The following is a 22,760-nucleotide window of genomic DNA, read 5'->3' as shown; positions in this document are numbered from 1 at the left end:
ATGTACGCGCGCGTGTGTCGGTGTAGAGGGATGGAGAGGGGGGAGAGAGAGAGAGAGAGAGAGAGGATTTCGAGGACTGTGAAATATGACTGCGAATCCTTGTGTGGCCTCCGCCACAGAATGGCTGTGAATCACAATAATAATAACAACAACAATAATAACAACAATAACGATCCTTGCATTTGAGGCAGCGCTTTTTCACGCCTTCTCGACGTCTCCAAGCGCTTCACGGAATAGACCGTAAAGCGAATTGACCGTACGTTTTGGGGGCGAAACGCGGCAGCCAAGTGCGCGCGGCCAGAGTCCCGCAAGCAGTGGTGGACTGAAGTGACCAAATTATTATTATTGATGTTATTCTTGTTGTTGAGAAGAGTGGAGCTCACACACACACACACACACACAGTACACACACACACACACACAGGTCCCATCACTACCTTTATTATTTCGGCAAATCGTCAGGGGGATTTGAGGGCAGTGTTTTGATCAGTTGATGGCTGGTGGTGGGTGACATGAACAGCATCTCTGGAGGGATGGAGGGAGGGAGGGATGGAGGGAGGGAGGATGGACCATTTCCAACATCCTCCCACTGACGTCAACCACCTCCATCTAAACCCATCTCTCTGGGCAGCATCTCCTGTTGGTCCTGATTCATTGCAAACGTTTGAGTGTCTCTCTCTCTCCCTCTCTCTCTCTGTGTCTCTGTGTGTGTGTCTCTCTCCCTCTCTCTGTGTCTCTGTGTGTGTGTGTCTCTCCCTCTGTTTGTGTGTGTGTGTGTCTCTCTCTCTCTCTCTCTGTGTGTCTCTGTGTGTGTGTCTCTCTCTCTCTGTTTCTCTGTGTGTGTGTCTCTCTCTCTCTGTGTGTGTGTGTGTCTCTCTCTCTGTGTCTCTGTGTGTGTCTCTCTCTCTCTGTGTCTCTGTGTGTGTGTCTCTCTCTCTCTGTGTGTCTGTGTGTGTGTCTCTCTCTCTGTGTGTCTCTGTGTGTGTGTCTCTGTGTGTGTGTGTGAGAGTGTCTCTCTCTCCCCCTCTCTCTGTGTCTCTCTGTGTCTGTGTGTGTGTGTGTTTTATTAACAATTTATTTTCCTGTTTGATTCAATTTAATTCAATACAATTTAATTTAATTTATTTACAACAAAAAAAACCCACACCCACCCCCACCCCCACCCCCACCCCCACTAACCCTCTCCCCCCCCCCCCCCACCCCCTCTCCCCACCAAAAAAAAACACAACCACCTCTGGAAGATGGCAACTGAGGCTCTGCAGGAGAACGAAACTGTGGCATCGTTGAAGGACGAGGCTGAAAGCCTGAAGTCTAAGCTCGAGGAGGAGAGGGCGAAGCTTCACGATGTGGAACGTGAGTGAGTGCAGAGATGGATAGACAGACAGATGTGTGAGTGAGTGAGTGTGTGAGTGAGTGATGGGTGGGAGAAGGGCTCAGTGGTGATGTTTCTGCTGTTTTCTCCTCCCCCCCCCACCACCCAATTTTTTTTTGCAGACAATACACAAGTCATTCCTATTTGCAGAGACACACACACACACAGAGAGAGAGAGAGAGAGCTTTATTATTGAGCTCTCAGTTGTCTCATGTATTTATTGCAGTTTCACCCCCCCCCCCCTTTTGCGAGGTGCAACATCTGTTTGCAATAAAGTGCAAATTCATCCTCTCCACCACACCACACCCCCCCATACTAATCGTGATATCACCCGTGTGTGTGTTAATATTATTATTATTATTATTATTATTATCATCTGTGTGTATTAATTACATATTTAATATGTGCAAATTATCACTTTAAGCAGCAAACACTAACCGTGAAATCTCATTTTATTTTTTTATTCATTTTATTATTATCTTATTGATACTAATTATGATTAATAACTAACACGTTAATGATAATGTTGAAAATGTTAAAATACGTGCAAATTAATTCCTCCCCCCACCGCCCCCCCCCCCCCCCCCCCCACCACCACCACCAAACAAACACTAACCGTTAAATCATACTTTGTGTGCGGTTTAATATCCAACTGCATGACACGAATAGAATGGATTACACACCGTTATTATTTATTATTGTTGAAACGACACAGCCCGGGTTCAACGGGCAGCGGTGGACTATCTCCTGGGGGCGCGTTTAAGTAGAGAAAGCGGTTGATTAACATCTGTTTAGGTTCACTGCTTTTACTGGAATGTATGACTGTTCAGTATCAGCGGGAGTTGAATGAAAAGGAGTTAGATTTTTGACAAGTGATAGGTTTCCAATTGGTTTCTGGAGGTATTTTTAATGTACATTTCATTCGCCTCGAAGAATGCAACGTGTGGAATGAGCTTCTCACAGCGAGGTTTAGGCAGAACAATTTAGATTAATTCACAACACTAAAAAGTGGACCCACTTATGTGAAGGATCCTCAGCAACCCACCATAGCAACAGTGCAGGTTCGTCAAACTGAGGACTGTTTCGAATATCAAAATAGTATACAGGAAGCAATACCTGACCTTACAGTTTAAAAAAAATCCTTGCATTTGATATAGCGCATTATCATATTGATGAGACTTCTCAAAGCGCTTCACAGAATATATTGTAAAGTGCAGTGACTGTGTATTTTGTGGGCGAAGCACGGCAGCCAATTGCGCCCAGCAGCGTCCCACAAACAGTCGTGGATTGCGTGACCAAATTATTATTTTCGGTGGGGTGGAGGGATTAGCCCTTCAATCACTTGATACCACAGCAATCTCTCAGAATTTTATGGCATAAATCATTAGAAACTGCACTTATAAATAGTCAACGGTTGTGAAGTTCCAGCGAGGTTTAAAGCGTGAAATTCTTAACAACCTTCGCATGAACAGCGTTGTCTTAAAGTTCAGGTCGGTGCAGAATTTCGGAAAATTCTTAGATTCACTCTTAATTTGGAAGCTGGGTTTCCTGAGGTTCTTTTTCTGCGATTATTTATTTTTAAAAAGACACAAACGCTCGCTTGTTTTCCTGTCCTATTTAGTACACCAGGTGGCTGAACGCGCGGAGGCTCTCGGCCAGTTTGTGATGAAGACGAGACGGACCTTGAAAGGTCACGGAAACAAAGTGCTGTGCATGGACTGGTGCCGAGACAAGAGGAGAATTGTCAGCTCATCACAGGTTAGAACCGTGTCCTTTGCCTCTACCGTTTGGGTGTCAGTGTCTTCAGTGGAAAAGCTTCACCAGTAGCACTAACAACAAGTGTGTATTTTAAACCGAGGCGAGGACATGCATGGACTTGACATTAATGGCTCTGTGGTCATAAGAAACATCTCGACTTTCTTTTCTGATTTATAATAATAATAATAATAATCCTGCATTTGATATAGCGCCTTATCACTTCATCTCGAAGCTCTTCACAGGATGCAAGGTGTAATGAGTGCAACTTGTAAGCGACTTATCTTCTCAGACACAACTGAAAAGTAGTTTAGAAGTGAAGAGAATGGTCTTGGCCTCAATGTAGAAGACAATTCAGTCAATACTTTGATCCGTAGGCATCCATCCTTTTGACTTTTAGGCTGAATCATTATTTTATTTCCCCTTTAATTCTATTCAAAGACAGCACCATAGATTGTTTTTATTCCTGCCCCCCCCCCCCCCCATCTTTTGATGGACACAAAACTGTAGCATCTATGGCAAAAAGCAAGACTATTGTAAACGATTTCAGTTCAGGAAGAAAGTCTAAAATGACATCACCGTTGTATATCTCCTTTGCAGTTTTGGAACGGAGACTGTTTGCATTTTGAGTAATGGATTGCCAAGTGACAGTATCTCTACAGATAGCAATAAAGCTGGCAGCAGTCTTTTGTTAGCATCAGGGGTGTGAGAGAAACTGACTGGTTTGGTGGCAGTGGAAGGGGAGATAAAGGCAAGAGCCACTGTCAACCTTACAGGATGAAACTAAGCAAACAACAGTGACGTAGGGAACAACAACTGATATGAAAGGAATGTGTAAGGAAGAGCTGCTTTTCCAGTTAACGCACTCACGGAGAACACAGCAGCTGTGATCAGCTAGTGATTTCAACAGAGAGGGTGGAATTATGCATGTACTCACTATCACTTGCCAGGGTTCTGGCAAATGGCCCCCTGTATTCTGACTTTTTGAAATTGACCAGGTGTTGAGCAGCAGCGAAAGCAGAAGTTCATACCAACCGTAATTATTTATTCAACCCTGAGAGATGATGAACAGGAAGCTGCCCTCTTGTGCATGGGTGACATGTTGAGATTGTTGTAGGAATGTGATTGGGTTACTCACTGTATCTAAAGAAGGTCTGTCCCGTTCAGTAGCGGTGAGAGAGGCGTGCTGTGCTGCTCATGGTGTGAGGGGTCTGATATTTGCAGTTTATGCGGTTTGGCTTTCACCTGCTTTAGGTGTATCATCCTATCTATTGATACCAATGGATTCTGTTCTCACGCTGTACCTTAAAAGTGTGCGGGGAGCAGATTGTGTGGGGGCAGTGCCTTCTTCGAGATGAGAGGAAAGAAGCCTTTACTATTTCACACTAATGCCTCCTAACTCATTGACCAAACAGACTGAGAACTGCAGTGTAGGCCTTCAAAAATCCCATATGTGCTGCTTTTCTGGCTAACATTCAACCAATCAGATGTCTGTGCAGCATTTTGCAACAATAATGGGTGCAAATCCATCAGAAAAGAAAATGCTTCCCAGACAGGAGAAATATTCATCGGTTGCTTCACACTGAGCAGAGCTCAGTGACATCTGGGGACCTTCTTTGTAACCAGAGCTTGTTGTCAGAGGGCATTCTCTCATCGCTGGTCTTTTGTGCAGAGTAGAAAAGCTTTCAGGTTGGCTCCACATTCTAACATTATGTTGGAAGTTTCATTTATTAGTTTCTTTTTAAAAGTTCAATGTGTTTATCAAACTGGAATTGTCTTATTTATAGACTGTTCAGTGGATCACCTAATATTTGAACGGATTGGGACTTGAACCCAGCCCCTACTTTGGAAACGTTCTGAGCTAGACTGGAATTGAATACTTGCATTTTTAATCCTGTTTTCTTAGGCAGGGACTTGTGCACAGCCTAACGTTTGAGAAACTGTCATCAAAGTTGGTAGGGAGTTTGGAGGAGAGGGTAGGGGCTTTTTACCTCAACTAATATATAGGAAAAAAATAGCTTTTTAGGAAGCTACAGATTAAAAATGCCTGGAATGTAGTTGAAATTCAACTATACAATTGCCTGCTGATAAGCTACCAGTTACAACCCTGTCAGGCAATGTATTGCTTCTGTGACATTTTTGAAGCTGATTCAGATGTCAATTCGGATGCAACAATTAACAACGCAAAATCGCTTTTGACCTTGCTTGTGGTATGGTATGCGCATTTAGAAGCACTCTCTTAAAATCATGCGTGAAAAAGCATCAATGTGAATATCCATTAGGCTGAATATAAATGCTTGAGTTCAGTCTTCGTTGCATGCTCCGGAACACTCTTATTAGTGAAGAAGAAGCTTCAAATAAAAGAGTGATCAATAGATTTCTGTATGGCTGGAGTGTAGTTTTGTGTTACATTAAGAAAAGAAGCTTATTTAGGAATAATTGGCACAAGTCAGGAGTTTATTGTATGGAAGGCTAGATACTGTATATGCACCTGATGCAATGTCAGTGATAAACCGCATGGTGAAAGAGGCAAATTCAGGCATTTCTGCCATTGACTGTGAGTGTCTGAAAGCAGCAGTTTGTTCTCAAGGCAGGGTACAAAACAGAAACTGGTTTGCTTATCTTCCCTGTTTATGTAGGAGGGTTCCATCCCACGGGCAGTAAATTGCGTGCTGGGCCGTAAGCTCACAACTGTTCTGCTAATTAAAAGTCGTTCACTTCCATCACACGGGGTCTCAGTAGAAGAATGAACTCCCACGTGCTCACGCTGTATAATTTATAATTTAGGTTTCAGGCCAGAGAGGTAATGAAACACCCAGAATATAACATTGTTGGAAAAGTGAAAAACGGATTGAGCAATCAAGGAGAGGAAATGAAATGGCTAGACAGGACTGCTAGCCAGATGGCGACTAATTTAACAATTCATAAATACGTCTGGGATAACTTAACTTTTCTGTGGCTAATTCCTGCCAACAGCAATTTTACAGCATCGGGTAACTATAAATATGAACTGGAATCTGCTTGAGAACATTATATTCGCAAGGAATTAACCCAACACATCTCGTTTATAAATGCGGTTTCGATCCCATTGATTTCTGCGCTTCTCTATTGAAGGGAGCACAAGGTTGAATAATGGAAGAATACAGTGGAGTCTTTTGCTTGATTGGCTTTGTGTTTTTTGCAGACCTTCAATCAGATGACTTTCCGTCAGCATCTAAAAGCGCTAATCTTTATGTATTTGGAGAGTTTGTAAAGAAGGTTGAGAAATGCAGTCGTACGTGTTTGGGGTGGGGATGCTGTGGGAGAGGGTTCATCAACTGAATGTTATATGTTTTTATTTGGTGGCCAGGGTTGAGTTCTGCAAATGTTGGTCTCATAAAAGTATGAATGTGCATTAGTTCAATTATTTTTCTTCTGCTTTTAGGATGGAAAGGTTATTGTGTGGGATGCTTTCACCACAAACAAGGTAAGTTCCAAACTCAAGTATACAATGAGTCCTTTACTGTAGCAATGCACTTTAACCATTTGAAGAAGCAAAGACTGCAGATGCCAACATAGTTAAGTCAGTGGAATCCCCTCTATGTACATCCCTTCCTTGGAGCCCTCTCATGACTTTGTCCATGTGACATTCAGTCATCCTCGCCTGGGAAAATCAGGAATTGGTATCAAGTGTTCTGAGGATTTGTTTTTAACATAATAATTGTGTTTATTCTGCTCCAGTTGCTCCTTGTTTTTTCAAAGATTCATTGAATGGAATGAACAGAGAAAAATAACGTCCTCGGTTTCTTTCTCTCCCGGGGCACCAAGCGGAGGAGCCAGCTGGCTGAGGATGTGTCCCATTTGTGTCTGATTTTGGAGAATGCATTTGCCGTCATAATCTCCACAGGGTTTAAAGGAAAAATGTTTTTTTTCCCACAGGCGTTCACTTCATCTAAATTTAGTATTCAAGCTTAAAGTTTGATGGCTTGGAACTGCCAATTTATAATAATAATAATGATCCTTGCATTTGATGTAGCGCTTTTCACGTCTTCTAGACGTCTCAAAGCGCTTCACAGAATACACTGTAAAGTGAATTGACTGTATATTTGTGGGCGAACGCGGCAGCCAATTGCGCACAGCAATGTCCCACAAACAGTCGTGGATTAAAATGACCAATTTATTATTTTGTTTTCCTGAGGGATTATTATCAGGCGTGTGGAGTAAGGAAATTTGCCCAAGGTGTCACCCTGCTGGGAATCAAACCCAGGTTTCTCGCTTGCAAAGCGAGTGCTCTAACCACTGAGCTACAGGACTCCACTTATCAATTTAACCCCTCCTGATTTAAGTCCTAATCATAAATAATTCACGGAAAAATTGTTCCCCATCACTTTTTTGGCTTGGCTATCATCTGTTCAACACGCTTATGATTTTAAACCATTTCTTACACCTCTCCAAACCATGTAATGCTTGAAAGAAGGAAATGTGACTGGCAACTGGTAGTGTTTAACTCATTGATCAGTTTGAGGCTTCCAGTAGCCCAACTCATACTGATTATTGTCCTGTCCTGAATGGTATCTGCAATTTACAGGAACATGCCGTGACCATGCCTTGTACCTGGGTGATGGCCTGTGCATATGCTCCATCAGGCTGTGCTGTAGCATGCGGGTAAGTACAAAGTTACCCTGTGTTTTTCCCCCAGTTTACGTTTCCGTAGGAGGTCAAGGAACGAAAATGATTGCAGGCATGTACCCTGGTCTCTGTGCTGTTGAATAGACTGCCAACACTCACCGTCAAGGTTTACATTTAATGAGGTACCAAAGGGTGATTGGGGTCAGATTCCGCCACTGTCAAGTGCCCTGGGACACCACCCTGGGTGAAGGCGCTGTATAAATGCAAGTTGTTGAACTGTTGCCCAGTGGAGGGGTGAAAGGAGAAAAGAAGTGACATTTCTTTAGGAAAGGAATGGAATAGAGAAGATTGGTGAGAGAAAATGCCACCGAATTAAGCTGAATGATCTTTTTCACTGCTGGGGCGCCGAGTAATTATTAGATTTTTCGGTTCTTCTGCCGATGACGTTGAGTGTCTCTTAACATTTCCAGGGGCTTGGACAACAAGTGCTCTGTGTACCCACTGACGTTTGATAAAAATGAGAGCATGGCTGCCAAGAAGAAGTCTGTCGCGATGCACACAAATTACCTGTCTGCCTGCAGCTTCACTAATTCTGACATGCAGGTGAGGCCATACAAATATTTTCCCATTTTTATGTTGAAAAAATTAACGATGGCAGGATTAATATAAACAGAATAGTCAGTTGGACAATTATGAGATGAAGAATTCTATTCCTAAGGAAGGCTTTTTTGTTTACATTATTTTTGTTGCTCATTTTCTTCCATTTCCTCTCCTCCTCTCGTAAAGTCGCTGGAGTGGTTATATAATTTATTTATATAGCTTCTCTGGTGCCTTATCCAATCAGCCATGCTTTATGTTACAGTTTCGACATGTCGACAGGCAACTTTTAAAGGAATTCCTTTGCTGTGTCTTAAAACTTGTCTTAAAAAATGTAGACTATGAAATTGAGCCCTTATTACTGGTGTTTATACTGCTGGGAGGAAAGCCACTTCACCACAATGGGCTCAAGTCCAGCCTATGATGATGGGATAAAGGTTCCCTCTCTTTTTTATTAAGGACCTAAATGAAATGAACATTGCAGACTCAACCATCGGAGGTGCTTTCAAAACTCTGGAACACTCTCCCTCGATCCCTCCACCTTGACCCCTTCCTCTCCTCTTTCAAGTCCCGCCTGAGGACCTTCCTCCCCCCCCCGTCTCGGAGTCAGGCTCCGCCACTGTTAAGCGCTCTGAGATGCTGCCCTGGGTGGAGGGCGCCATATAAGTGAAAGTTGTTGTTGTCTCAACCCACACAGTATAAAAATGCCCACGATTTAGCTTCAATTTCAGAGACAAGTGTAACATTAGGTGTAGATTATGTGCTGTTGTGAAACGTAGGGCTGATGTCTTTACTTAACAGGATGCAGGTACTTCAATCTTTGGGATTATTCCCCCGCGCTGCCCTTTATTCGCAACCTCACTAGGTGGCACATGTGCACTAGAAACAGCAGCTGCGAACACTGGCTATGGATGCATTATTGTCAAACACTACAGTCGAATACGTTTATGACTTCCTGTGTTTTTTTTATTGTCATTGCGAAAAGACTCCTTCCAGAAGCCTTTCGTAACATTTGTCCATTTGGAATGGTCTTTCTCTTTCACTTGCTTTATTGCGTCTCCTCAGATTCTGACAGCCAGTGGCGATGGGACCTGTGCTCTCTGGGATGTTGAGAGTGGGCAACTTCTTCAGAGCTTCCATGGACATGGTGCTGATGTCCTTTGCCTGGATCTGGCACCATCTGAGACAGGCCACACGTTTGTGTCTGGGGTAAGTGTCTTCTCTCTTTAAACTACCAGCCTTTAGGCTTGATTAGTGCAACCTGGATACAGTTGGAACAAAGCCATAAACCATTTTTCAAAGAAGGTTGTATGATATTTTGTCTGTTAAAATAATAATACAGTATTTGCATTTGATATAGTGCCTTGTCACGTGGAAACACGAGCTTAGTTACTTTTAAGTGAAATGTTGTGCAGTGGATGGAAAATCACTGTGTAGAGAATTGGATGGGAAAGCAAGGTCAAGTGCAGTCATGTCAAGCGAGCATTTTCTCCCACTCAATAGTTTATGGATCGGCAGCCAAAATAAATGCAAGCCAGCAGACAGCGTTTTTTCAGAGATGAATCCATTATTTAACTATAATAACAATCTTTGCATTTGATGTAGCGCTTTATCACATCTTCGAGACATCCCAAACTATAACAAAAAATGCAACCTACGGGATGCATGAAAGTCAGTGTTTGCACCTGTCTCTTTCTTTATAACATTTCTGTGGCAATTTAGCTGAATTCTGGTTTCCTTCCTGCCAAATGTTCTAAGTGCACCTGATACTGTTGTGTAGAATGTACCAAATTTCATTTTCAAGTACTTCAGTCATATTTGGTGCTTCTGTTTATTTCCAGGGCTGTGATAAGAAGGCAATGGTATGGGATATGCGCTCTGGCCAATGTATCCAGTCCTTTGAGACTCATGAGTCTGATATAAATAGTGTGAGGTTAGTAGTTGTATTATTTAATGACTTTTTGTACTGTGAGAAAGTCTTTTTCAGGCTTGAAGTTGTATTTTTCCAGTAACCTATCCAAATGTTAAACAAAGTCATTGTAAACTTTATCTTAATCTCATGTTACATGTCAAACACATTGAAGCTTAGGGTTAACCCTAACCCTAACCTCAGTGAGTATCATTTGAGAAATATTAAGGTTTTATTATGTGTACTCTTTATAATTATACACTTAAAATCAAGGCTCTAATTCAGAAACGTTCTACACATTTCAGATTCTACACAAAAACTGGATTACAGTATAAATTGATACTTAAGTTCGTTCTCTCACAACAGGTATTATCCCAGTGGTGATGCTTTTGTTTCTGGTTCAGACGATGCCACAGTAAGTTGAACTGTTTTGTATTTCCCATATCTTATTGTGTAAGAGTTAAAAGGTTCCAGAATACTAACATTGTTGTTAAAAATTAATAATGTCAATATATTTTATGCTTTGTTTGTGCCCGTTAACCCATGGTAAGCAGGGAAATCTCCCTTTACATATTGTTTTGTTATTGTGTTCACAAAAGTCGGTCTTCCATTTCAATGAACTTGAATAAATCTCCGAGCTTTTTTTTAAAAAAAACAAGAATATACTCTAGTAAGAACTCTGTGCTTCCATGAGAAACGTGTGTTGTTCCCACGCCTGTGGAGTTGGCTTGCAAGCTCACATGCCAATTGAGGTTAGTGAACAGGTTTTGGGCTATTTTAAGACAACTTTGTTTTGGTAAGGACCCACCTATTTAGTGTCCTGAATAACAACAATGGAGCTACACATACTTTTTCAAGGCCAGTTCTAAACTGAACAGTCTTAAGCAGTTGGATTAGGACAATATCCTATTTTGAGCCACAATAAAATGCTGATCTGTGAAATCCTGAGCATCAGTGCTCATTTGAGTAAGAAAACATTTCTGACCAATATGTCCTGTGTGAAAATTTTGAACTGCATCTGTTTGCAGTTGATTATCAGGTGGATTTACATACTTGCTATTGATGTTTGTTGTAAGAAACTGCTTTATCCCCTTAGGTTAATAGCTGTTAGGTACTTTCACTACCTATTCTCCAAATGCACGTGAGAATTTTTTTTGAAAAAGGCACAGAAGCCTTAGATGAGCTGCCCAGCTAAATCTGTTTATTTTCTCGACCATGTGGAGTACATTTCAGCTGATTAATGATATCAGGATCAGTGATAACCTGCTTCAATTGAAGCTCCTGAATGAGTGTCTGCAGCAGAAAAGATTGTGCAGAATCGTGACCTGTTCGGGATGTGGTCAGCCAGATTTCTGTATTTGTTAAAAGCTTGATTGCTTTCAAGTTCACGTTGGGGGGAAAAAAAACTTTGTAAAGGTATATGGAAATCCCTTCAAAGAAAACCCCAGTTTCTTGATCAGTTTTCAACCATACCAGATTGCCAATGTCTCAAAACAAACTTGAAATTCTTATGTAGACAGGGTGAAATAAGACTTGTTTTTTTCAGTGTCGCCTGTACGATCTCCGTGCGGACAGAGAAGTAGCTGTTTATTCAAAAGATAGTATCATCTTTGGAGCTTCCAGTGTGGACTTTTCCCTCAGTGGTAAGTCTATCAGTGCAACTTCTCTGCCAAGTTCTAGACACCCATTTACAGTTCCTGGGAATCTTCTTACATTCATATTAAGCCAGATTTGTCACGTTGTTTGGCAATCACATAGTTCTGTATCGTAAAAAAATTAACAGGTGTTGACGTGATAAGGCTCTATATCGATTGCAAGAGTATTATTTTTGCATGTTGTGCAAGAGTATTATTTTTGCATGTTGCTTGACTACCTTAAAAAAAATCTGTAAGTGAACATCTTTAGTCCTGTATCTCCAGATCTTGAATATTTAAAGTAAACACGAGTTTGAACAATTGTCCTAATTGTTTGAACTCAGCTACCTCCAATGCGTTGGTTCCATCACTTCACCAGCTAGACAGGGCGATTTGCAGTGACAGAGTCCTGTTTTGAAAAGCACATTTGGGTTTTATTCATGTTATCGAGTGACATTAGATTGATGCCAACTTTGAAGATTTTAATCTAGAATGCATTACTGTCCTGGCTGAAGGAAGATTCTGTTTAACGAGAAAAAAGCAAGATAAACTGCAAATATAAACCTGTACACTTTTAACTATTGCATTCTTTAGGCCGTCTTTTGTTTGCTGGCTACAATGATTACACCATCAATGTGTGGGATGTACTGAAGGGAACTCGAGTGTCCATACTATTTGGGCACGAGAATCGGGTCAGCACTTTGCGGGTTTCCCCTGATGGCACTGCTTTCTGTTCAGGGTCATGGGATCATACTCTGAGGGTAAGTGTTAGGTCTATTAATTAATACAATTTAAATAATCTTGCTCTACATTTTATCAAGCTTATTTCACATCCAGTGACTGCATCAAGCTGTTGCAGTTTGATAAATATCCAGCAGAGAGGAACCAACAATAATAAATAAATTGAGTACTTAACTTTGCATCTCAGCTCTACAAAGAATTGGGAAGAGAAACTTCACCTTCGTGGTTACCCTGTCCCCATTTGCATTGAAAATGACAATATGATGGATGAAGTAAGTTAGTTATTGCCAAGTTATCCTATCAGACCTGATCTCACCCATCAGCATGGTAACCCATCAAAAGGTAGAGGGATTTGTTTATTACTCAAGAATCCAGCCAAAGTTGACATAGATGTAACTATATTAAACTCTACATTTCTAAGCCTTGATTTTCTGAAAAACATGGCTTTGGAGACATTTTCGGGCATTCAAAGGCTACAATCTTTGAATTTGGCTGGGATCTGGGAGGCAAAGGAATTGGGGTTATACTTTTATAGCTGTAAGATAAGGGTTTATGTCAGTCAGTAAAAACGAAAAACTTTAAAATAGAAATCCAGGGAAACTGGATTTTTCCTGGATGTGGGTGCAGTTCTTATGTTCTTAGTCAGAGGGTTAACAGCACATATATCTAATGCAATACTGAATTTGTTTTATTTTAATTTGCAGATCTGGGCTTGAATTTGTTTCGATTCCTCTCTCTCATTCCAAAAGAAGATTCATTTCATAGATTTTTTTTGGAATACACAGTATGATGATTCAATTCTTAGACTATCTGTTTTAGGAAAACAAATAATGTGGGATTGTGACCATTTAACCTATAGTGACTAAAATTATTTAAGAATCCGAGAGGGAAATAGATGCTCAAACTAATGGTGTATTAATGCACTAGAACACATAATAAATAAAATGTTTAGGAATAGTTGGCCCTCTTTTCCAAAATATCAATGGGATAAAATGTTCCCACTTTATAAACGTTTTCCTATATGCATCCGTGTGGAGAATAATTTCAGTTGAATATGAAAATTTGCATAACATAAGACTTCTGTCATCTGTCATTTTATGTATTCTTGACTTTTATTCTGTATGAGGAAAGAAAATGGGTTTGAGAAGACCACATCAAAAATGATTAGTTCTGTTTAGAATCCATTCATAGATAGGTGTGACTATTAAGTTGTGTTTGGTATCTATTTGTAAATAGATGTGACTCGTAAGACCCTAAATGTACCTAATTAGACAACAAACACAAACTCTTCAGAAAATTGATAAGAAGCATAGTATATCTTCAATGATTTTTTAAAAAAAACTAAAACTATAGGGTGTATTAATGGGCGGGTTGCTTCAGTGTAAAGAATCTTATTTCCGCTAGACCTTTCCAGAATATGCATTATGCAATTTACATTGTGCAAAATAATTGCACTACTCATGGTGGTAGACATTGTTTTATTTTAAAGCTCAGCATGTCCATTTGTCAGCGTAAACTTTTAATACTTGTTTGTCAGTAAAATTAAAGTAAGATTTAGTAGAATATGAAATTGTCTACGGACAATGGCTATTTGTTTATTTGCCATAGTTGGAGGTGCATACACAGTGAAATGTTGTTGCTTAATGTAATGCGCTGTAAATTTGAATCAGTGTGTTCCAATGCAGTAGATTTAAATGCACTATGAATTTTCAAAGATCCTTCACTTGGTAAGAAGTGCAATATGTGTTAAAACATAACTGGGATATAGGCACAAGTAAAATAATTTCACGAGTGTAAAGCACTTATTTTCTGTAGGATAAATGCACCATTTTTTGTTGGTAATTGCTTTTGGTGTATATTGCAACATTTGTTGTGGAAATCTTTTGAAATGTACCAAAAATTAATAAATGGCACCTAATATTTTAAATATAGTGACGTGATTTTGTTTTAACAGCTTTTTTGAAAAATTGGAGATATAGAGGAATGATCAGAAATGGAGTTTAGTCTATTCTTGACTATAACCAACCATAGAAATATGTCAACAGGGCTGCAGTAATTTGCTCAGCAGGTGGAGCATTTATAATAATAATCCTTGCATTTGATATAGCGGCTTATCACATCTTCAAGGCGTCTCAAAGCGCTTCACAGAATATACTGTCACATGAATTGACTGTATGACTTCAAACAAGAAAAATATTCCATAAGGTGTTGTCTACAAAGACCTTTCCTGATTTCCTGTAGCTGTCAATTGCACTCCAGATGCAAACTCCTCCTTCCTGTAAATTGCAGGTGTGCATTTGTGGGTGAACATGGCAGCCAATTTGCCCATAACAACGTCCCACAGCCAACGAGGTGAATGATCAATTTAACTGTAGTTCTGTTGAAAATCCCTTCTCTTTGAATAGTATTATGCGTTCTTTAATATCCACCTGAACATGCAGATGACTTTGGTTTAATCCCTGCAACATTGCACCGGACTGTCAATCTAAAACATGAGCTCCAACTCCGTGAAACTGAACTGGCTCCAACAGACCCTGAGGCGAGAGTGCCGTAGAGTTACATAGGTTACAAAACCGTAGGAATCACGTTCTTCCCTTCTCTCTTAACCCCTTTTGAGACGGGACAAATTTAACAGGGACCAGGAGCAAACAGTGAAGCCTGAAATAAAAATAATCAGCCCGGAAATCCAATGGCAGGTCAGTCAACTTCCTAAAAGAGAAACAAAGCGCAAAATGCTGCAGATGCTGGACATCTGAAACGAAAGCGGAAGCCGCTGGGGACGCTCTCAGCAGGTCAGGCAGCATCGACGGAGAAAGGCAAGCGAGTCAACGATCCGGGTCCACGACCCTGCGTCGGAACCCGAAACACTGAACTCACTTCCTCCGTGGACGCCGCCTGGACCGGCTGAGCGCCCCCAGCGACTTCCGCTTTCGTTTCTGAAAAGAGAAAAGCCCGGGTTGGGCGTTCGGAAATTGGACCTTCCACCCAAGAGCAAACAAGGAGGGCGGGGGGCGGGGGGGGGCGCGGGGGGGCGGTCGCCCATCACCGCAGATCGGAAGGATCTCCTGGCGTCCCCCGGGGGCAACGATTCGGACGCTGCTCTGGTCCCCTCCGACGTTTGAAACCCGCCCCGCAACCGCGGTCGGAACGGTCCTCGCAGCGGACGCGGCGCCTCTCGTCACGTCTTCGAGACGTCTTCCCACAGCGCTTCGCGGGGAATGCGCCGTCGGGTGAAGGGACCGGTTATCGTTGCGGGGAGAGGGGGGGGGAAGGGTGGGGGGGGGGGGGAGAGGGGGCGACGTTGTTCCTGAGTACATACTTAAGAGGTTTGGGAGGGAGGAAGGAAGGAGAGAGAGAGAGAGAGGTGGGGGTGGTATGTAGGGGGGGAGAGGACACCAGAAGATGAGGCTTTGCCATTTTTTTTTCCGGTTGGCAGACATTTAAATGATTTAAAGGGCGCAGTGATGACGTCCGCGTGACACACAATGGGGCAGCGGTGACCACCGTCCCTTTAAGGAAAAGACACGGCTACGCCCCCCCTCCCCCTGCCTTGGCCCCGCCTCCCGGCCCCGCCCCCCGCCCCCCCACTAACCCCACCAGGCGACCGTTTGAAGCTGAGGTACGTGTGTTGAGTTGAAGGCGTCGGACGCGGAGCCATTGGCACACTACACGTACACACGCGTATACGCGCGCGCGCGCGCACGCACGCACGCAGGAAAGGGACGGGGAATAAATTGCCTCCTCTCCCTCCGTTTTCAAACGAAACAGAAGTCGTGACACACACTCACACATCGGAATAAGAAAAAAAGAGACTTTTTTTTTCGGGAAAAAAAAAGGGAGACGAACCGAAGGCCATTCGGTCGGTCGGTCGCTCGCTCGCTCGCTCGGTCGGGTCCCTCAACTGCTTCTCGCTCCACTCGCCGACCGCCAGGAGGGGCGCGAAACGCCCGAGTTTTCTAGAAACTACCACCAGTTTGTCTCCCGGGCAACCGGTCCCCGCCGGAAGTCGACAGCGCCTGCGCGGCAGCTGGGGACTCGCCTCGAGCAGCCGGGCGCCAGCGCACAGAGCAGCAGCCGCCGCCGCCGCCGCCACCAACAACCGCCTTCTTGTCAGCCGAGGCCCCCCCTTTGGGAGCTGAGCCGGTATCGCCGTGGCGGTGACGGGAGGGAAAGCAGCTTCTTCGCCCGAAGAGCAGCCGAGGATGCGGCAGTGCGTGAGAGAGGAAGCGCGGCAGCTGGCCGGCGACTACCTGGACCACTGCCTGTACCCGGGCCGCCAGGCCAGGCCTCCCAGCCGTACGGCCGAGACCCTCCGCAAAGTCACCGACCAGATGGTGGAGCAGCACCAGGCCGCCTTCAGCAGCATGAAGAGCCGCTTCGACAACGGCTTGCGCTTCAGCTCCAAGCCGGCGGCATCGGAGGCGGCGGCGGCGGCGGCTGCTCCCGCTGCTCCCGCTGCTGCGACCGTGGTTGCGGGAGAGGCCGCCGCGGAGGCGACGAGGGCGGCTGTGGCGGCCGGGGACTTCCTGCGCCGGGTGGTGGAGGAAATGTCGGCCGACGAGAAGATGAACTGGGGCCGGGTGGTGAGCGTGTTCGCGTTCGCCGGCGTCTTGAGCCGGCACCTGAGGGACTCGGGCATCGTTATGTGCCCGGCGACCGGCCCCAGCCCCCTGGACTCGCTGGCGGACAGTGTGGCCAACTACCTGGGCAAGGAGAAGAGGGAGTGGATTGAGCAGAACGGAGGCTGGGTAAGAGGCTTCCGGCGTGCGGCGCGGGCAAAGGGAACAGATACTCGGGGGAGGCGACTATCGCTACCCACCGGGTTGACTTTCTCACTCTTCCTTTTCCTCTTTTTTTTTAAGGTGTGTGTGTGTGGGGGGGTGGTGGGGGAGGTTTAAGTAGAGAATCGTAAAATTGTCCAGCACAGATGGAGGCCATTCGGCCCATCGTGCCCCCCCCCCCCCCACACACACACACACACACAGAGACGGCTCTTTGAAAGAGCTGTCCGTTAATTAATCCACCCAGGGCTCTCCCCCCCCCATAGCCTTGCGAATTTGTCCTCTCCCCCCCCCCCCCCCCCCCCCACACACACACACACAAAGTAGTTTCTATATTTCTATATTATTCTGTATAGCCTCCCGTCACATTTTCGGGGATCCGGACAAATCGGAAGTTTTCTTTCGATGATTGATTTGAAAACAAAACTCGAATTGTGCTCTCGATGCTAAATGATCCTGGAACCCCCGTTTGAGATCCTGTCGTCGTCGTCGTCGCCCCCCCCCCCCCCACACACACACACACACACATACATGGGCATTCATCTTCATACAGTTAAGTAAGTGCAGCCCGAGATGGGGACCTCAGCTGATTGGACTTTGCCAGCTCGAAATTGCGTCCCTTTTAGGATTGTGTGGTTGGCACTAAAAACAGCGAGGCTGGCAGAGATCTGAGGGATCCACGCCAAGTGAAAGATTTAGCAAAGAATTTCAGTAGGATTCTCGGTGCCTCCTTACAGCTGGTGTCCGCAAGGGTTATTCTGGCGACAGGGTGCCAAAAAAAAAAGTTAGGATTCTGCGCTGAATGTAAAAATTGATGTGGCACAATAATGACTTCAAAACTCTTGTAACTCATTGCATGAATCCTAGAAGTGTCTGTAGAAATATGGGCCAGGCCTATTTACAGACATCTGGCAGGCGGGTACACAAATGCAGCCAGCTGGGCTTTACAATGATATTCAGTGTGGTTCTTAAATGTAGCTGTCTGACTGGTTGCCTCTTTATTTTAAATTAATATTTTTAAAATTGTCTTCAAGAAGTGTTCCAACTGGGGTTTGAAACTTACCTTTCAAGATTAATGCAAAACATTTTGTTGTTAGCTATTTTTGGCTTTTGCCTTGATTCAGATTTTGAATCATCACTTGGCATCAAACTGTGAGGCTAAATGGCTGCCAGCATTTTTCTTCAAGAATGCTGTGAATGTTCTTATTTGTGTTTGACCTTACAGTACATTTTCTTTTTGCTGTTATACATTGCAACAAAACAAATTCCAATACTTACTTGAATGTATTTCCATTTGATTCAATTTCAGCTTTTTAATTGTGAAATATATTTCCAGGTGGAAATTTTAACCTTTTGTAAAAAGTGAGGCTTTTAGAGTGCTGCTGTTATATTTTTGTGTTTAAGGGGGAAAACGCAACTAAAACTCAACTGCAAAACTACTTAGTTGTGCTAGAATTTTAAGTAATGAAATTGCTGATTAGTTTTATCTGCCACATAATCCTTTCTATAAACCAGTCATTTAGAAAAAAATGCTGACCGTAAGATTCATGCTCATGAATTCATGGTCTGCATTAATTTGACCACTTAATGAAATGAGTTAGAGTGTTTGAGTAAGTATAGTAAACCTGTTCTTGTTTTGTTTTCAATAGGAGGGATTTCTCAGATTCTTTGGCAGCAATGACCATTGGCAAGAATCAACAGTACGCAATATGCTGATAACAGTTGCTGGGTTTGGTATAGCAGGGATAGCTTGTCTTCTTGCAGTTCGATAGACTGATGCACCTATCTAATTGGAACAGTCACTAACTGGCCACCTGGAAGAAATATTCGTGGTTCCACTTTTATATTTCTGTGGGAAAGAGGGGACCACCATCTGTACAGACAGAGCAGCAAGAAATGTGGAAGCCTTGGAACTTTTTTTTCTCTCCAGTTTGTTAATGTTTTCATTTACTTACACCTTTTCATATGCATTTAATATACTGCCTTACAACAAAGATGATATATGATTTGATCTTTTTAAAGGGCATTTTAATATGGTTTCTACGAAAGTGTCCCTTCAAAGTATGGGTCAATATTGTTGTGTCTTCAGTTATGGAAAATGTAAGATAATATCTAGTACAAATTAAAATCTTGTACAGCCAGCTTCTGAAGATCACAACTGAATTACATTAAGCTGCAGTAGTTCAATGAATGCTACGAGGAAGGTACAACCTATGGCAATGGTGTTGTTGTGTATGCTCATTGTCTCATGAAAAATTCATTCAGACATTTTTGATAATTATATCAATTATGGCAAATGAAAAGTGTCTTGTGATTAACTTTGGTTTTCATTTAAAACTTGCTACTTGGGATAATGAAATCCTTTTATAGGATGTTCACAAGAGAGTTATTGCATCTGTCACAGATCAACTTTCCCAAAGGAAAAAGTTCCACCGATTTCACTGATTGCTTCTTGCATTCTCTTCCTTCTGTTCTGCAAACAAGAAATAGTGCTATTATGGACTTATTTCTGATACACATTTTGGTGTGCAGTGGTTGTGAAAAACTTGCATTAACTTTAATAGTTGGACTATTCCTTTGGTAGGTGTTTAATATTTCTTTTCTATAAGCACAAACGTGTCTGAACATAGTAAGGTTATATTAAACTATTACAAGTAAGTACAAAAGTACAAAGATACATGAAAGTACAAAGATTCAAAGCTCTGTATTTGTTAAAATATCCAAATATGCTGTAACAATGTCAAGGCTCAACCTCTGCTCCAAATATCAACAACTACTTGCACTTACAGTCCCTTTCACAGGAAGAATGTGGAGAGTAGGAAGGAGGTGACTAAAATGCAATCAGGGATTTTAGTTTTTAGGGTTTTCTTAAAAGAAAGAGATCGAGGCAGAGGGATTTTTAATTAGAATAATGTGATTAATAAAGTTCCCTGTAAGCTATTTATAGTTTGAACTTGTCCCATCTAATTATAAATTATGTGATCAGTATTTATTATAACATTTTATTAATGACTGCACTGCAACATCATGAAATTTTACAAGAACTATTTTGTGGCCTCAAAACCCATCGTGTCCCTCAAGTAATTTGGAAATTTATTTTCTTCTGCTCTTGGCATTTGTATTTTATGTTAGCTTTATGGGTGTATTATTTTAACCTTTTCTCTAGGAATTAGAGCACCGAATCATCATTTATTGCACCTTTTTAAAATAATTTTGTTGCATATGTATAGTATTATTGTTTTATTTAGTATGTTAAATACTCTCAATTGCTATTCATTATAATCTGCATCTACAATTTGTATTCCAGTTTCTAGTTAAATTACTTTGCCTTTTGATTATAATGTAAAATCTTGCATGAGAAGGGGAAACTAGTAAACCATATTGAAATGGATTTTTGTATTTTGACATTAGCATTCTTTTCTCATCTCACTTTTCAAAAACTGTCAAAATAGTGATTTAACTGGAAAACGATCTCTTCAGATGAGACTTCTTTTCCTCCCAAAGTGTATACATTTGTGTATGTAAGGTAGGCCTGATCTAGTAATGCCTCTTACTAAATAAGCACTTTAATGGCAGTAATGACAAAACAGTGAAACCTGGAAATTCCAGAGCTTTTGTGTGGTGCAAAAAGTGCATCAAACAGCAGAAATCCATTCTGTTTGTTTACTGTGAATGGTGCACCTCAGTGGTGAAGCAAAGTTGATTAATTTTAAAGCTATTTGATATCACTCAGTTTAACAAAAAAGCGACATCCCTGACTTGGAGTGCTTGAGTACCTAGTATTTCATTAATGCATAAAGGTGCCTTATCCCATTTACAAATCAGTATGTAAAGCAGGCAGAAGTATAACTGTGGTATGAATAGGGACATTCTGTATGGAAATCTTTTTCTTTCGTGTAATGAGCTCATGGAAAATTTCAAAACGTTTTCGAAAACCAGTGTGGTACAATTTAGACGTTTCCTGTAATTGGCATTTCCGTAAACATTTTGTGGGATTAAGGTGAATAATCTTGGGAGAAATACTTCAAATGCCATTTTCCGATCTTTCATCTGAAAACTTTTCAATAGCACTATTTAAAACTTCCTGTTGTCATCAGTAGCTACTGCATAGGCCATTTGACAGAATGGAGGGTATTGTATCAAACCAGATGCACTATTTGTTCTTGCTGTCATTTGCTGTGTTCACCCTAACGTTCCCTGAGTATTGACTAAGGTTCACTGAGGAACGCACATTTCTGTATAACATTTGGTAAATTTAAAACCCTTTGCTCGAATTTTACATTACCATTTGATTGCCTTCTGACATTTACTTTAGAAAATGACCATGCATTCTCTTGCACGTCTGTTCCAAGCCATTAAATTTCCCTTGCTTTAAACCTGGGTAAAATCACCCTCCAACCTGAAAGTGATGTTTTGGGGTTAATTTGTTAAATTACTCAGTTTCAATCACTTTGTGATTGTAGATGCTGTACCTCCTAGTTTAGTATCTGTAATGGATTTCTGGTCATTGTGTTAGATGAGCAGCTGCCATACAAGTTATAGTACCAAAGAAAGGTACAAATTTACCAACCCCATCGCTGAATGTATCAGGGTGGCAGCCTGTTTGGTTTAGAATGAAGTGCCTTATTTTCCTTGCTTTTAGCAAAGGTCTGTGTCTGAAGGTCAGGATGGTATTTGGTTTTCCTGAAGGAATACTGAATACTCAACTCTTTTTTTCATGTGGTACAAGTCAGGCAGGCGGCAGGGTTAGGGGGGAACTCATGCACCCCACACTTGGTCTTGTAAACCTGAACTTAATCAAAATGCGCAAATACAATGGTATAAACCATTGGGTGTTTTCCAACTTGGAACTTTTTAAAAACTTTTTCATAACCACTTCACGGTCATCCGAGTGATTCAGAAAGTTTCCATACATGGATGGTTTACACTAGTTTGTAAAGAATTCTACGAAAACAAATTAAAAAGTACCTTTGTATAAATGCTTCTGTATTTGCTGTATGATCACACCTAACTTGTAATGTTATTCATTTAAAGGCAGTCAAAGCACCACATTCTTTTTGGAGCGCAGCTGTTTGTCACCTATCAAAAGCAAAACAAAATGAAACAAATCAATACATGTTTGGAATGGCTTACTAACTACCAGCGCACCATTTTCTTTGTCCAAAATATGAAACAATCTTGCCAAAATTGGGAAGGAGTTTGAAAACCTTATAAAGTGTTAAAGAACATCAGTCAGAGTTAATACAACAAATCTTTTCCTTTATCAATAGCATTCAGTTACAGTGTAGTGCTTATAACTATTGGTAGAGTTTGTTTCTTACAGAAGTGGTGTATGTTTATATATATATATATATATATATATA

General features: G+C 41.9%; 2 protein-coding genes across 2 annotated transcripts; both read left to right on the top strand.

Moving 5' to 3' along the window:
- Positions 1-1,213: 1,213 nt before the first annotated feature.
- Positions 1,214-14,543, top strand: LOC103186869 (guanine nucleotide-binding protein subunit beta-5). The gene is made up of 11 exons (XM_042344041.1): positions 1,214-1,353; positions 2,994-3,130; positions 6,552-6,593; positions 7,695-7,771; positions 8,206-8,338; positions 9,398-9,541; positions 10,174-10,265; positions 10,608-10,656; positions 11,788-11,884; positions 12,470-12,636; positions 13,321-14,543. The coding sequence occupies exons 1-11, from the start codon at positions 1,242-1,244 to the stop codon at positions 13,330-13,332; spliced, it is 1,062 nt and encodes a 353-aa protein (XP_042199975.1). The 5' UTR covers positions 1,214-1,241; the 3' UTR covers positions 13,333-14,543.
- A 2,154-nt stretch (positions 14,544-16,697) lies between these two features.
- On the top strand, positions 16,698-22,376 carry bcl2l10 (BCL2 like 10). The gene is made up of 2 exons (XM_007906116.2): positions 16,698-17,364; positions 19,047-22,376. Exons 1-2 carry the CDS (start codon positions 16,819-16,821, stop codon positions 19,167-19,169), a joined length of 669 nt encoding a protein of 222 aa, XP_007904307.2. The 5' UTR covers positions 16,698-16,818; the 3' UTR covers positions 19,170-22,376.
- Positions 22,377-22,760: the final 384 nt, after the last annotated feature.

This window comes from Callorhinchus milii, unplaced genomic scaffold (assembly GCF_018977255.1).
Source record: "Callorhinchus milii isolate IMCB2004 unplaced genomic scaffold, IMCB_Cmil_1.0 Scaffold26, whole genome shotgun sequence".
NCBI lineage: Eukaryota > Metazoa > Chordata > Chondrichthyes > Chimaeriformes > Callorhinchidae > Callorhinchus > Callorhinchus milii.
Note: the sequence above shows the minus strand (reverse complement) of the source record. Positions and strands in the feature narration are given on the sequence as shown.